Consider the following 17052-nt stretch of genomic DNA (forward strand, 5'->3'; position numbering starts at 1 on the left):
TGAAAGAAGAAATATAAGGGTGGGAATACCAGCAAACTGAGACGGGAGATGGGAATTCAGGTAATTTGTGCTCCCAAGCTGTCCAGAAATCTTTAATAGTTGAATTTATTGCAATCTATCTGTAGACCTCCCAGTTTTTAGGCTGTTCTTCTAAGACGATGGAGCGCCTTGGTTCATCAATCAGAGGCCCGAGGGCTTTTTGCCAGCTTCTCAAGCTTGCAGACAACTACACTTTCTCACTTAGCAGGATGGAAAACTTGAGCATGTGTAAAAGAAGGAAGGAGACAGGATAAAAACACAGGACAGAAACAGGAGACACTCTCGTTTACCCTTCCTAGGGGGGCAACCTTGTAGGAAAATCATCAACACCAAAGCCAAGACCTACTTAGAATCCAATCCAAAGATTTGATCTCCAACAAGCTATAACAGAATAAAGGGCAAATACAACTCATCCAGAAAATGTTTAGTTTCTTGGAGTTTTAGCCAGAACTTTCTTTAGAACAAAAAAGTGAAGGAGAAAGTTTTTTACTCCAAAAGCAGAAATTACTGGTACAGGCAGCACTTTCCAAACAGGAGGACCCACATAATATGAAATATGTTTAATGAGTCCCTGCTATTGAAACTAATTGAGGTTCATCTGTTGGATAAACAGATGGAGTTCACATTACCATCCTTGACGACACTGACAATCTAAAACCTACCAAAGGCTGCTCTAGTTCGATAATTTCAACACTAACATCAAACATATTCAGTTGTCAACCTACAAAACATGTACGATAGAAGCAAAACACACAACTAAACAACACAACTCTTTACTAAAACATGCTATTTTTCTTTTCATAAAGTTATGCATTGTCACCTTTTGCATATAGTTTGACAATTTAGTTTAAGGTCATGAGAGATACTGATGACAGTGGGAGCAACATCAAACACATTTGAACCAGACACACATTCCTTTATAATCTCCAACTCACTGTGGAATATTAACCACCTGGGATCCTTCCAGGAGAAAGCATACCACGGCACATTCCTGTTCCTTAACTTAGCTTGGCTCCAATTAAGATATGGCTTGCAAATTTCATATTCATCTTCCTCCAACTGGGATTAATTTCTCATCTTGATTAGGTCTCCTCAACCGTGATTAGCCATGCTGTTGCCCAGCTAATAGCCTCATCGTTCTAGCTGTGAAGGAATGTCACTATGTCAACATCAATGGATAAAATATTGTCAGAGGCATGTGACGTCTCTATCAAATTGCAATGAGAAGCTGTCGTGGAGTTGTTCCAACGTGTGCGTTCTGTAATCCCCTTTTTTTGGCTTATTTGGCTGTTAACAAGTATTCTTGTTTGATCATAGCTAATACAATAAGGAAGCACAAGCTTTGGCCCACTGTGGAGGTAAATTGAATGTTTTGGGAATCAAGTCTCATAAGAATGACTTAATGGGGAAAATCTGGAAGTGGTGGCGCTCCGTTGATCCTTGCATCAGCTTTATCTGAATTCAAAACCTCATACTGAACTCGTAGTGAACAGAGTTCCCACTACAGATTTTTCCTCTGAAAAGTTTTATATTGTGCATGGATCTTGTGAAAGAAAATTTTAAAATATAAAGTAAAGAAAACTTGATTTTATCAGTATTAAAAATTGTATTGGTACATTAAACATTGAATTTAAAAGATTGTTTAAAATTTCATTAAAGCAGATATTTTCTTACATAAGAACAAGAAATAATAAGAATCTTATTTTTTAGGTGCAAAATAGCAATGAATGAGTACAACAGAAGTGTACAAATTGGAAAAAAGCCAATTGACTTGTTCCTCACTGCAAAAAGGCAAAATATAAACCACATGACTCTCAGCTACAGAGCTAGAAAAATTGAGCGCTCCTGTGGGTGGGTTACGTTACTTTTTGCCTTGAGAACATCTGATGTGAAGCCTCCCACTAATGCTGTGACTCTCCTCCTTGGAGAGTCACAGGGAGGATGCCACTCATCACTGACAGATGCAGAAACAAATAGCTTGTGAAACTCCAATAACTGCGAAAGGTACAGTAAGGGAGAGGTTGCCAGTGGGCTTACAGAAAGTCAGGCTCGGTCAGACTTGGGCCAAAGCAATTTGATGGTACTGCTAATAATGTTTTATTAGTATCCAAGTCCAAGAACCTCTACACCAGTTTCATAAATTGCAATTATACAACGAGTTTGGAACTAAGTGCAGGCCTGTTTTGTTACTCCACCTCTTCATGTCAGCCAGAAGGATGGCTTTAACTACAGCTTGTTCTGCTTGATCTGGATCTCATTACTGCAGGAATCCTCAGCATGTGACTTTTAAAGGTCCTGGCTCCTGAAGGCTTCGTCTCCCAGTAAGAAGGGACAGACTGGCATTCTTACCTCCAGAATGACCACTCTCCTTCACATACACAAACCCACAGCAATTGCCACAACTACAACATTAAATCCTTGTTCTGTAATGGTGAAAAATGTCCTGCTTCATAATAAAGAGCAGTGAAATGCTTGTATAAAACTTCCCAGACACCCCCAGAATACAACAGAAGCAATGAGTTTCTAACAGTGGGTCAAATGAAACCCACATAAATATGCTGACTTTAATGTGGATACAGGAAGGAAAAACTAAATCCCCAAACTCTATTAAACTATGCTTACACCGGCATCTTCTTTGCGTATAAAAAGATGATATGCACTAGGTCAGTGGTACATTTTGCGACTGGCAATAAACCGGCCAATGGCAGCGTTGCACGCCTAGACGCAAGCTGAGCTTTTATGGCATAATTATCACATACTCAATGGGAGACGCATGAGGCTTGTATAAGGCTATAAGACGTCTCTCAATACTAAAAGCTCACAGCTGACACATTCAGAGTGAAAAAACAAAGGAATACGATCATTTTTCAGAGGCTGCTCTAGTGTCCAAACTACACAATTCCTGAAGAACCCTGATCGGTCCGAGAAGAATGCACTAGAGCAAAATAATAAATAAAAAGCGCTAAACTGAGAACAACACTGAGAGAAAATTCAAAGTATTTATCATGTTGAATTTTCCTTTAAGGCCTTTGGGACATGGTACATGACTTCATTTTGACTTCATTTTTTCCTTACTTTCTCTATTCTTTTTGTGTCTTCTTGCGTGTGACCCCTCAGCCTACAGCATGTTACCTCCCCCAAAACAGCCACAAAAAGGAGCAATCAGGGTATTTGCTCTTTTTTCACCCCCAAAACATCAAAGGAAGGAGGAGAGGAAAACATCTGGGAGCCAAAAGAGATCACACTGAAGACACAGAAAGAGAGGGAATGAGGCAGGCTGAGGGTGAGCCAAGAAGGAACAGATAGACATCTATTATTGATGGAGGAGACTGAGAGAGTGTGTATCTGCTTCTGATTAAGGTCCAGTCAAACACGGTTCAGTCATGGTGAGTATATGGGCACTGGCATAATATGATTAAGAATACTGTAAGACAAATGAATCTCCAGTGCGAGGACAAATAGTGAATCCCAATGCCATTTGGAGTTGTCAGACCGAGTGACCAGCCCTTGTCTAATGTGGACAGAGTTGCCAACCACCCACCCAGCCTGCCGGCATGCAGCCACCCAGCTGCTTTTTCTCAAACCTACCACAGCCCGAGGTGGAGAGTCCTTCATTTCCTCACTGTTAAAGGCCACACTGGATCTTTCTGCCCGCAAGATGGGTGGTGTGCCTGCCAGGGCCTCATCAGTGTGCTAAATGTGTTTTTATTTGCAGCCAGGGTTTGGTTTTATGAAAGTGAAAACCATTTCAGTTGAACGCCTGGATGCAACAGTGAGAAGCTGGTCTCAGAAAGATTATTTACTATGTATAATCATCAAAGTTAATTTTAGTCTCAAGTCTTCGAAGTATAAATCCAAGTCAAATCTAAAGTCTATAAAGGGCAAGTCCAAATTAAGGCTCACGATTTTGTGGGGCAAGTCCATGTAAAGCTTTTGAGGGCCAAATCCAAGTCAAATCTCAACTCTATGAGGCTAAGTCCAAATTAGGTCTTAAGTCTTTCAAGAATAAGTCAAAATCAAGTTTCAGTCTTTTCAGGGTGAAGACCAACTCAAATTTCAAGTATGTGGGGCCCAAGTCTGGGAAGACCAGGTCAAGTCTTAAGTCTGATGAGGAAGTATAAATCAAAGTTGAGTATTGGTTTTTAAAGAGCAAATAGTAAAATCAGAAGTTTTCAAATGACAGATAAAAGTTGAGTCCCGAGTCATGAAGGGGAAACTCCAAGTCATTTCACATCTTTGAAGGGAGGGTTGATGTCAAAACTTAACTCTTCAATGGACAAGTTTAAATGAAATCTTAAGTTTTTATGAGGCAAGTCCAGGTCAAGTTATGAGCCTTTAAAAGTCAAATCAAAGTAAGGTTTCCAGTCTCTGAGGCCCAAGTCCAAGTAAAGTCTCAAATCTTCTATGGTTAAGTTCAAGTTGTTTCAATTTTTAAAGGGTAAGAACAACTCAAGCCTCCAGTTGCAAGTCTAAGTCAATCCTTAAACATTAAGGGTCAATTCAGGTCAAGTCTAGTGGAAAGTCCAAATGTGTCCAAGTGTCAAGTCTTTAAACTACAAATCCAACACAAGCTCTTAGTCCTTGAGGGACAAGTTCAAGCTTAGAATGAAACATCTGAATGGAAAGTCAAAGTCATTTATCAGATTCAGCTCCCTGTTCCCGAGTTTGAGTCGTGTTTCGAGCCTTTAGAGTGCAACTCTATATATCCTCTTTATTTTTTTCAACTTAAGCCTTAAACTTGATTATCAGTCATATTAAATGAAGGGTTTTGATAAACAATTTATCAAAACCCTTAATGTCTACCCTGAAGGATAGATATTGACATTGAAAGGTTCATTAAAAATAAGTTGTTAGTTAATTTTTGAAAACTAGAAAAACAAGCAAAACAAACAGACATATAGAAAGTGCATAGAAAATAGATTATGCATCAGATTTAAACATGTTATATAACCAAGCTCTAAAAATGAAAACACTGTCATTCTGACTGATTCTAAACTGAAGGATTACCTGGTTTGGTTGGGCACTTTTGGCACTTGTTCAAACCCCATGATGCCCCCACACTTCCACAGCAATCATCCTGTTTGGTTAGCCCTGGCAGAGGTTTGCCACACTGCAATGACATACAGCTGTGTTAGATCTGTGAGGTAAGTTTGATAGGATCATAAGTATGAGCATGCCTGATTGTTTATGCCTGAGTGTTTGTGCACTGGCAAGGTTATATGTGTAGCTAATTCAGAATTTGCTTGATGAAAACATTTTTCCAATTTCAGAGTGAACTGAAAACATAAGCCATCTGTGAACTTCTTTGTGTGCCTCATTAAGGTATTTGGTAAAAAAAAAAAAAGAGAGACTCCTAAACCGTAGTTATTACATTTTTTGCTAATACCTGTGATGTAACACGGAAGATTTCTTTAGGGAAACATGATTTCTTTCTGGCAGAAAGAAGGGGAAAACTTTATTCAAATGCTTTTTTATGCTTCTTTTATGCCCAGATTCTGCTTCTTTTTTGACATTATAACTCTAATGTTCAAGCTCCCATTAAACCCGATTAGAGAAAATAGGATCTAATACTGGGAAAAAAAACAAAAAACGATTCCATTATGGACCAATACTTTGTTGCAACTGCATAGCTAAAAGCAAAGCGCATCAAAGTGAATAAATGCTATACTAGCCATCACATTAAATAGTGATAGTGATGCATCTATTTTTCTTATCTGGGTTACATTTGCAATTTCCATACTTTATTCTTATTGTAAGCCTTAAAATAGATTTCGAAGGGCATTAGGTGGTTAACATAAAATGCAACAATTGTTAAATTTAAACAACATTGACTATATTTGATGGTAATAATTCCCACCATTTTTTACAAAAGGTTGTTTGATCATTAGCTGTTCTCATTCTTAGCTTACAAAGGTTTTATGGATGCAAAGGAGGACCAAAGAGAAGAAAGAGAAGGACAACGTTCAAGCCATCTCCTCTCTACCAAGTAATTGGCCAGTGTACATAAGACCTTGATAACCAAAATAAATCATTCTCAGGGTTTATCTTTCTTTTTAATACAACATATCTCAGAGAATGCAACAAAATGTGAAAATAAAATCACTTTTCTCCTCTGTCCTCGCCAACATGAGAGTAATACTCCAAGATGACTAAGTGATGATAGTTTAAACACTGCTTTTCTGAGGCTTAACATAATACCTGTCCATCTACTGTTTCCTGAAAGCATCTGCCAACGTGTCCATTCTGGAGGATGGAAGTTGTAATGTGGCCATTCCAGTGGCCATTGCCGTGTGTGAGTCTGCCGTTATGTTCACTCGTGTGTTCATGTCCGTTTCCAGGCTGGGAACGTTGCTGGACAGAGTGAGCCCCATCTGTGGTGGCTGGTCTCTGTCCAGGCTGGACTCGAGCTACTTGGTGAACCTGGACCTCAGCCTCTGGCGGGTGTTGTATGTGGACGTTCACCAGCGATGGGTGGAGAGACACTTGGGACAGAAATTCCCAGAGTTTACACAAAACATTGGATAGTTTACATTTTAAAATGTACAATATTATAAGTAGAAGCATAAACATCCAAAGCATAGCACTTGTATTTACATTCTCCAATTTTTGAGCTATCAGCTAACATCAACCACAAACTTGTTCAACAAACACTTGCTTCATCTGCAAATTATGAGATCTAGAGTAGACTGTGAATTTCTGGCAGTGAACAACTACGCAACAAGGAGAACACAAAGAGTTTGGGATTTTCTGGTTTAAATCAAATCAATTTAAATACCAAAAACAGATTTATTGTAGAGCTTAGAAGATGTTGCAATGTCTAGAACAAGCCCTTTTGTCTCTCTGACAGAAGGGGAAGCATCTATCTTCAGGGAGTGCCAGGGTTTTTTCCCAGAATCCTGACCCACTCTCATAAATTATAATCTTCCAGACAGAGTGCAACATCCAAGTAAAAGACGCAGATTTTATCAAGCATCCCTAACAAGCCTCTGCCTCTGTTTGAATAAGCACACACAAAATGGAAAATTTATGTGCAGTGACAAAACAACATGGACATTTGGCTCTTTAATTAACTTAATATGCTTCTATTTACTGTTCAGCAGATTGAGATATCAACAGAGTTATCTCTATTATTTCCCCATTATTAAATGGGGGGGAAAAACTCCTAACTCCAAAGGGGGATAGTAAAGAAGAAAATATTTATTTATATATTTATATATATATTTTTAAAAGATCACAAGCTCTGTTACTGATAACCACTGCTGTTATGATAAAAGAAGCCTTATCCAAACTATGTGAGGACTTCCACTGAGTCATCCATTAGTTCATTTGCTTAAAATAGCGTCTGACCTCCACAGCTGTCCCACAGAAGCAGAGCTCCACACTATAAACAGTGCTGAAAATCAAAATCGAGCCCTCTGAGAGTTTAAAAGAGAAGTGTTTGTGTCAAACCTAATGATGATAGTCGAGATACAACTGATTTGATCCAATTGCAACCCAGACTGATGTCATGTCTGGATCAGATATTGGGCCCAAGGCGACTGGTCCCGATGCCATAGCCCTGTGTGGCTGGGTGTTTGCAGTGACATTACAAAACGTTGAATGGTTCTAAGGCAACGAATGTTTACAAAATAGAAAATACAGTAAGAGTTAGATATGCTAACCTCACTAAGAGCTATAATTGTCAATAAAAGTAGTTAAAACAGTTTTTAAAAATACAGCTATAATATCTTCTTGACTTTATCTGTTGGAAAATGTAAAATAGTGGTGTTGATTTTCTCAGTATCTCATTGTTATTACAGTTAATTTTGATAACCTTGAAATGGTACCAATTTTTCAAAAAAGGCATTTCTTGATTTTACTGTCTTTACATTGAAAAAGCAAATTCACTTTGAGCTATTTGACAGTACTTGATGTTACCGTTAGTGATCCTCTCAGTGCTAATGGTGAAAATTACCAAGGGAGGTTTTTATCTTAGCCATAGCTTGATTTGAACTGGACAATTCTAAACAAGAAAGTGTTTCAAGTCAGATTAACTGTTCTAATTAAAAGTGAGGCAGCAATAGAAATATAATTATCTTCAACTGCTATCAAAGTTTTGCTTCTTATCTCCATTCATCAAGAGTTACTTTGACTAGAAATATTTTATATTTTCTGTTCACAGTAGGTGTCTCACTGCTATCCTCCTTCAACTCTCATGGAAAGAACCATTATGTTCTCTCTAAATACCAACCAATGCAGATGTGATATTGGATTAAATGTTCATTACATAGAGTTCACAATAAAGCTATGATGCTTTGAGAGTAAATTTGTTATAAGACCATAACTGCCTTGGTATCAGTCCTTTTCAAACATGTTTATTGAGCCTCTGAGACAAACTGCAATCGCACTAAACAGAGATGCCAACTACTACATATCAACTGGTCATAATCTTTAAACAGACTTTTGCTTAAAAGATTCAAAACTATCTCCTTGAAGTCCATCTTAAAATAAATTCAAATAGAGACTGTCCACTTTTTGAAAGTATGCTTACCATGCTGATTGGAGAGTGGTAAAGTGTACATGGAATGTGATGGTGATTTTGCTGCCTGGTGGGTCGCATCCTTGCGGCTATGAAGAGTGGGTTTTGGAGGTGGTGGAGCTGGTAGGTGGCAGAACTTCCCTGTTGAATTCGATGGGCACCAACACAGGTCCCTGCCAATGCATCGGCCTCCGTTCATGCAGGGGATTTGACAGAAGACTGCAAAGAAGGAGCACAAAGTGAATGGCAGGAAATTACAACACCCCAAAACTTAATTGGATGATTTTCAACCACAAAGATTAGGTAATAGGAAAGAGAAGGGGCAGCACTAATAGGAAGGGCATGTTCCTAAGGTTTCCACTTGGCAGGATTTGTTTGCAAACAGTAGGCAGTGGTCATGCTGTTTCCCACCAGGCGCCTCATTTCAGGAGACATTTTTAAAATTTCAACTTTGTCACTCATGCCTCTCCTTTTTGTATAGGATTCTGAATAATACGCGGTCTCCACTTTGATTTATTGGTTGAAATTCTTCAAGACAAAAAAAAAAAAATCCAGCACTTGCCAGATGTGCTGCTTTCTGAAACACTTTTGTCTTTTGGCTTAAGGTAGAGGTGCCTGGTAAACCTTCTGCATAGCCAGACCTGCTCCCACCTACACATTTGCTCTGACACAACATCAAAACATCAAAGAAAGTCAAAATTTAAAAATCTATTCATCCATAATAAACAAAGAACATACCAGGATATAAATAATTGTAAAAGGGACATTTTTCAGTTCTCCATTAAGGACATTTGTGGGTCTCCTTTAAGAACTGTATCCACATGTTATGAGATGAAAGAGTTTCATTGCGGCGGAATCCTGCTGTGAACTGCATCCTCTCTGTCTCTTTGAGGCAGACAGTCCCACATTAACAAGGTGTAAACAAGGACTGTAGAGAGTCTGGACAGTCTTGATGGCATGCAGGGAAATGAGCTCCCTGTCAACCAACATTAACAGCAGTGACACAGCAGGGATATCCAAGAGCGGGCAATGGCATAAAAACAGAAAAATATCAACGAATGTCAGGGTTTAGAATGGAATGTTTAAACAGAAACGACTGAAAAAAGTAACAAAAGGAACATAGTGATAGGAAATTCACAACAGTCAAAAAAAGAGCCAGACGTTAAGGCTACAGCAGGTCAGACACACAGGAAGGCCTCCTGCGATTCAACATGCTGGCTAAATTATCAGCTGAAGGAGTCCATTAAAAGTCAATGTGTTTGTGCTGCTCTGCATCAGACCAGTTAACTATTTTTGGACCAACATAGTGCTGACGACTCTGTCTGACCATTCAGGAGTCTCTAAACAAAAACACTTTTCACTTTACAACCAGATTTCCGGAGTGTATCTCTTAAAGGAAAAGGGAGAGAATTAAGGAAGCCTGTTGTAATTGTGCAAGCAGAATTTATTGCACCATGCATTAAACAGAACAACAAGATGAAATAGTTGACATTCCTGGACATCCATGCACACTCCAAGGAATTACAGCATTTGAGCTTATGGTCTTTTAACACGTGCCTTTATGTAATCAGAGGAGATTTCTGGAAATTCGGCAGGGGCGGATATAAGCACACTGTTGAGAGAGGTTGCTGAGGTGTGGGGAATGTAATACTTTGGGAGGCTTTTGTTAAAAGTGTTTGGAATATCGATGCCTTATTCTATAATCCTTTTAATGGGAATGTAAATCTACAGTAACAGCCTGTTTCTACTTCATAAGCCAGCTGTATTTACAGTTAAGATCTTAAATTGAGGACTGGTTTACTGCTACCTGTTTCCATAAATTAAACACATTGCGAAACCCTTAACAGACATTGATCTATTTACTATTTTTTTCAAATAAAAATCTTTCTTTCTGATTTTACGTTAGACCAACACAAGGTAGTCAATAATTGTGAAATGAATGGAAAAATGTTCATGGTTTTCGTTCTTCTTTATTTTTGAACAACTAAAAATACTTTTTAAAAAGCTGCTATGCGCATTTGTATTCAGTCCCCTTGACAATAATACCAATGAACAAAAGTGTAACCAATTGGTTTCAGAGTCCACCTGTGTGTAATTTCACCTCATTATAATGAAAGCGGTTCTGTGAAGATTTGAAAGGTCAAAGGTCTAGAGAACACTAGTGAATAAGTAACTCATGAGGACAAACAAACCAACCAGAAAGGTCAGGGATGAAGTTATGGAGAAGATTAAAGGGAGGTTAGTCTATTAAATAGCACTGTTTATTCCATCATCTGATAATGGAATGAGTATGACACCTCTGTAACCATAACAAGACAAGTCCATCGACCTGAACTGAGAAAGGGAAAGGAGAGGAAATCATCGATATGCAAAGCTATAAAGAGGCTCATGTTGAGTCTGGAGGAACTGCAGAGATTCACAGTTCAGGCAGACAAATCTGTTGATAGGAGAACCATTAGCAATGACCCAAATACATCTGGATTCCATGGAAGAGTGGAAAGAAAAAAGCTATTGTTTAACGAAAGCCATTGGAAATTTGCAACAAGCCACTTAGAGGTCACAGTAAACATGTAGAAGAAGGTGATCTTGTCAGAGAAGACTATGGTAAAACTAATCACACATCCTCTTGACCAAACAATCACTATCATAAAAAATAACGGGGTAGCAGGATCCTGCGTGGGCATGTTTTTTTTCAGATAGGGGTCAGGTAAACTGGTCAATACAGAAAAGACGGGAGATGGATCTAAATACCGGGCAGTATTAGAAGAAAACCTGGTTGAGGATGCTAGAAATTTGAAACTGGGGTGAAGATTCACCTTCCAGCAGGACACTGACCCCAATATGTCAATACACTATAAATATGCTTAAAAATAATAGTGAATTAATGGAAAGACTTGAAATCTAATGTTTAGAGATGTGCTCCATTTAATCTGACTGGGATTAAGCAATATTTGATAACAAAAGTGAGCAAAATGTCATTCTATAATGTGCGAATCTAGAAGAGACATACAATAAACTCACTTTTCAGCTTTTCACAACTGTGTGTTGATCTATCACACAAAATCTTGATTAAATACATTGAAATTGGTTTGTGAAACATAAAGTATGTGCTGCTCACCTCCAACCAACTAAAATAAAAAAAATTGAGAAATAAAATGCAGGCCAGTGTTGCACAACAAAGCACGCAACATACTCTCACTATTCTCAAGATCAATCAGGGGACACCTAGTCAACACATGGGTGTACCAACTCCCAGATGACTGCATACTCATAAAAGAAAACAATTGAACTGAGAAACTTCAGATGTGGCGCAAATAAAAATACCACTTGTCTGAGACACAAACAGCTTTTTCAACTAATCTCCCCCTATTAATTACTCTTAGCTAGATCCCTAAAACTGATGAAAAAAACAAGAATCATTCAAGGGTTGGGTCCCCCTTGCCCTGGCACTGACCACCCCCTCCCTTCCCATGGACACTGTTCTGTGTGAATTTGGAGCAAAGCCCTCTGGATAAATGGCAGGTTTAATGTAATCCTCATAAAATCCTGTTCATGTTGCTACTCTTTCTCTCCTTCTGCCTCTCTGTCAATTCTTTCACTCGCTTCTGCTCTCCCAGGGAGCACGTTAAATAGTTAACAGCAGGGCCAACCACAAGGTGCAAACCACAAAGAGATGGGGCTAAGTGCTGGGAGCGTGGGACCACCAACTCCACGTGTGTGTCTATGAAGAGAGATTAGCCCCATTTTACAGTGCTTTTCTACTGCTGTCTCAGTTGGTTTTTTTTTCCTCCTTTGGAGTAAGTTTTTAATTTAGAGCTCAAGTTTAATCTACACCACTTTGAGCTTAGTGTTCGGAACAGACAGCATGCTACTGGGAATCCATTTTGTCAAGCTCACCTCATAAAAGAGGAATGAGATATCAGAATGGAGAATGGAATGGAGAATGTAAAGTGTGTGGGAAATGGGAAGTAAACAAAAGAGACACTGAGAAGGCAAAAAAAAAAAAAGCACCAAAAAACCCCCCAAAAAATAAAACACATATGAGGGAGAAGAGAAGCAGGAGTTGAGGGCCGGGATTCAAAACTTACAGAGTCTGAAGCCTTGGTTCTTTGGCTGTTGTTGCTGTTGCTGTTGCTGTTGCTGTTGCTGTTGCTGCTGCTGCTGCTGCTGCTGCGAGTTGTCGCTGTATACAGTGGTAATATCTCCCTTCTCGCAGCTGTTGTAGCAGTGCCCGCCACTGCACACCCTTCGGCAGAGCATAGGTGTAAAGACAATCTTAATCCGGTCAAGATTGGAGGTGAGGTTAGCCCCTGGACCTGGAAGACACGAGCACATCTGCTTGAGAAGAAGCAGCAACAGGAGACGAAACGGGCTTAAGAAGAGCTGCATCTTTCCTCCACTCTAGCCTCACAGTGACACACTCTTCATCCAGGCAAACAGACGGTTTTTAAGTGCATAAGGGTGTGTGCTGACGGTCGGCTAGTGGCACGCTACAGCCAAATGAGCAATGTGGCACAAGCCGGGGAAAGGGGCTGGAGGAGAGAACTGCTAGGTGTTGGGCGAGGCTCCAAAGCACTTTATCTTTAGGAGAAGGTGTTGTGGATGTGTGTATGTGTTATGGAGACAAAGAGAGAGTAAGTGCATGTGAACATGGTGTAATGGTGGGAATATGCTCAACAGCCGCAGGCCTGGCACAAAACAAGAAAAAGAACAGAAGCCAGATCTTCAGACAGCTGTTTGCACTGGATAACATATTTGAGAGTAAAAAGTAGAAATAATAAGGTCAAATAGTTTCTGCTGCAAGAAGAAGCACTAGAGATCATTGCTTGTTATTACAGAGAGGTTAGTGCAAAGATATACAATGAATGCAGCAATGATATAAAACATCTGCCTGAGTCCTGCAGACCACAGAGGCTAATGGGCTTGTGGCATTAGCCTCTGTGGCTGATACGGTGTACTGTATTCCAGTTTATGAGAGTGTTTGTCTTATAAAAGTTGCCTGGAGACTAGAATAAGATGATTTTTAGCTCAACTATTTGCTAGCCTGTTGGAAACTTAGAAAATCAAATCTATTAAGAGCTGCCCGGTTGACAGTAACACTTTTCCTTGAGGAATCTGTAGCTGAGTGATGAAGACTATTTTAAGTAAGATATCTAAAATGAAATCAGATGAAGCATTTTTAAAAAGCTCTTTCTGTGAGATGTCTAGATGTTTAGGCAGCAAGACAGAGTTATATTCTTAATAGATAACAGGAAGGCTGAACATATTTCAGGAAAATTGCTCTAATTTATCCTTTGGAGCTTTGGAAATGATTTATCCAAAGGATAAATCATTTCCAAATTCTGATGAATTTGGAAATGATTGAAAGCTTTTGCAAATGTCACAGTTAAGGTAAGAATCTCCACTATCAAGGGAATACAATTGAGGCTGCTGTTCTATTAATGCAAACAGCTCTAATCACCCTAATAGAAACATGAGCTGCAATAGACAGTTTAAAATGTTGATTCTGTAATCTTTTAGTTTTTCTTCTAAAACATCTCCCCTGTGTCTTACACATACATTATGATGTTGCTTCTTTTTCTGACAATTAATGGACCGGTAAAATAAGAAGACTAAAAAGAAATATTCTAAGAACAGAAATGGTGTAGAAATGATTAATTTCTTGTCTTACCTGCTGGATGCAACACATTGTTGAACTGTCCCTGCAAATGGCTATCACTAGGAGACCTTTGACCGTTAAGGGATGGGGTGTTGCCTTGTCTGTTCCTGTGGGAGTACCAGTTTCTGTTCTCACTGCCGTGGCCGTTTGCAAAACTGTTGCCATTGGGCAGGGCATTAGAGGTTATGGGCTCAGAGGACGATGGATAACGCTTCACGGTACGGGAAGTCCCAATCTGCTGAGGCGAGGAGTATGCAGGTCCTCGTCTTGCTTGGGTTCTGTAGATCACATAATGAAAACAGAAAAAAAACTCTGATTAACTTCCAACAAATAAACACAGTGAAAGAAGACACACCCATCACAACGTATTGGATGTTGATCACTGTGAAATCAAATTAAAGGAACTCTTAGGAGACGCTGTATAGGTCATAGCTTTGTCAAACTGATTTTATAGATGTAGTAAAACAAATTTAAGGCTCTTTTATTTTAATTAACTTAATAACACCATAAAATTCTTTAAGCTCACAGGACATCTGCTGCAAAGAGCCCCACCAATCACTGAGACTCAGCTAGACAGTAACAACATTTCGCAAGACTAGATAGTACACCATATCAGGCAGCCAAAAGGGAAAAGAATTACTATTCCCATTTTGTCTGTGTATGTACTTGTGCATCTACAAAGGTGTCTGGATTAGATCTTTCCATCACCCCCAGGGCATGCTTGTCTAGATTAGGAACTCCTGTGGCCACCTTAAGAGGAACGTCCTAAAACTTCCACTGGAGCGGAGGAAGTATTAAAGCAAGGGTCGATGAACTGAGTCAAACCATGCCCGAAAAGGGCCCATTGTGTCCCAGAGAGCATTTGATTTCGGGTCAGTTGCACAACTTCGAAGATCGCGTTCATGTGACCTGAAAGGAGGAGGCAGACAGGCCTACCTGGCGTTTGGGATTGAATGTGGAATGCTGGATTCCGCCCACGCCAAAACATCTGGATCACAGTGATCTGCCCTGACAGACAGAATGAGACAAAGACAAACCCTGCCGGACAGATCAGAGGAGCCGGTCCACAAAGCCCGCCTGCGATCTTACAAGCTACTTAAAGTTGTAATCAAAGCCCAAGTGAGGATATAAGCTATTCATTACTTTATTACATGTGGTTATGAAGCCACAAATTACATATTTACACAGTGAATATGTTCAGTTGAACTACAGACACAAAGCAATTTTCTGGCAATGAGCATAATGGACACAAATATCCACATGCCCACACACTTTACAAAACAAAAGTAAACACACACAAACACACACCCTGTCCCAGCTGTGCACAAGCCTGTGCAAGTCTCTCTTTTTTACAGAGTACATTCCTGCTGATAATAAGGACAGGACACCAAATGAAAAGGGGGAAAAGGAGGCAAACATTTGATAATGGTTTGTCATGTCATCATTTCAAAAGACTCCAGGCAGCACACACAGCTGCCAGCTGCTCACCCAGATGCTGAGTCTAAAGGGTGGGTCCTAGGCGTTTAGAATGACAAGGAAACAAGGGGATCTGATGTTATGGTGGTAGAAGGATGCACAGATATACCAAACCCAGATATAGTTTCTAATCCAAGTTATGGTTGGCTCAGTTCCATTGCTAATGCTGACACCTGGCCTGCTAGCATCCTGCCTCGCTTCCTAGGCTTAGCCAGATGTTGCTCCTTCCGACTCAGACGAATTCAAATGGCAAAGTCACTTCCTCACAGCATGATCTCATCATTGTCCACCCAGACTTTTGATCAGAGGGCAAGCAGGGAAATGGGAGTAGGGTTACGATGTTGACCCCCTACATATGTCGTCATAAGGATTATCTAAGACACTTAAATATCAAATTGGTTGTGCAAAACCCTTTTAAAAGGGCATAATCATTTTTTTAAAGCGCTAAAACCTATAAATGTTATTTTATATTATTTTCCAGGCACACAGAGCCATTTTATAGGACAGACAAGTAACTATGTTATCTTCAATTGTTATGAAAATGCTGTATATATCAAATATGACTTCAAAGCCTTGAAATTGGGCCTCTGTCTCTTTAAGAAGCTTCTGCTCTTTCCGACTTGCTGCCTTCAATTGCTACTTCTGCTCTTCTGGGTGCTCTGTTTTTCACTTTTTGTGTCCTCAGTTGGTACAAAACGTCTCCTGATGTCTGCAGATTACAATAAATCAATTATGGCTTAATCAAAAAAATTCTTCTACATTTATGTAATTAGCTTCAGTTGGAACTGTTTTTCTCTCAGTCCGGGTCAAATAAAGGAGACCATTTTACTGGGGATGCATTGTGATTATATGTCAAAATTAGAACTTCCCTTCAACTTGCATTTCATTAGCTGAAAGTGGCTGGTCAGATCGAGTGCGTCATCATAATAATGTTTTGAGGACTACATTACTATAAATAATTACAAAAACAGGGACTGGTTATGTTTCAAATCCCTTTTTTTTATCACAAATGACAATTTGGTACAGAGAAGAATTCCAGATAGACTCTGCACTCCACTGAGCATTATGTAAGATTCATGGGGTGCTATGTAGCTAGTTTTTCAAGCTATTATTCTAAGAAAGCTTTTAATCTCAATAGAAAAATCTTTACATAACTCTTTATTATTTAAAACTCTAAAACAAACGAGTAGATTTTTTCCCTTCTTGTCTTACGTAAAAAATGTGTTATACACTGCTTTCTGAGTTTTCGTCTGCATTGTTTGTGTTTACTCTTTCATGATTTTTAAACACATTTTTTGTCAAGTAAAGGATTTTACTTATGTGCTACAAGCTTGAACACAATTAAAAAGAAGTTGTAAAA

The 17052-nt window shown here is 39.3% G+C and overlaps 1 protein-coding gene across 1 annotated transcript in view; it reads right to left on the reverse strand.

Moving 5' to 3' along the window:
* LOC122846474 (latent-transforming growth factor beta-binding protein 2-like) overlaps positions 1 to 17052 on the reverse strand; it is a 104186-nt gene that overhangs the window by 49094 nt on the left and 38040 nt on the right. The window contains exons 4-8 of the mRNA XM_044143479.1: positions 14229 to 14494; positions 12646 to 12873; positions 8570 to 8776; positions 6238 to 6521; positions 5047 to 5149 (exon numbers count right to left, since the gene is read on the reverse strand). Coding sequence (XP_043999414.1) covers positions 5047 to 5149; positions 6238 to 6521; positions 8570 to 8776; positions 12646 to 12873; positions 14229 to 14494 — 1088 coding nt within the window. The remainder of the gene's footprint in view (positions 1 to 5046; positions 5150 to 6237; positions 6522 to 8569; positions 8777 to 12645; positions 12874 to 14228; positions 14495 to 17052) is intronic.

The sequence above is a fragment of the Gambusia affinis genome, linkage group LG16 (assembly GCF_019740435.1).
Source record: "Gambusia affinis linkage group LG16, SWU_Gaff_1.0, whole genome shotgun sequence".
Lineage (NCBI taxonomy): Eukaryota > Metazoa > Chordata > Actinopteri > Cyprinodontiformes > Poeciliidae > Gambusia > Gambusia affinis.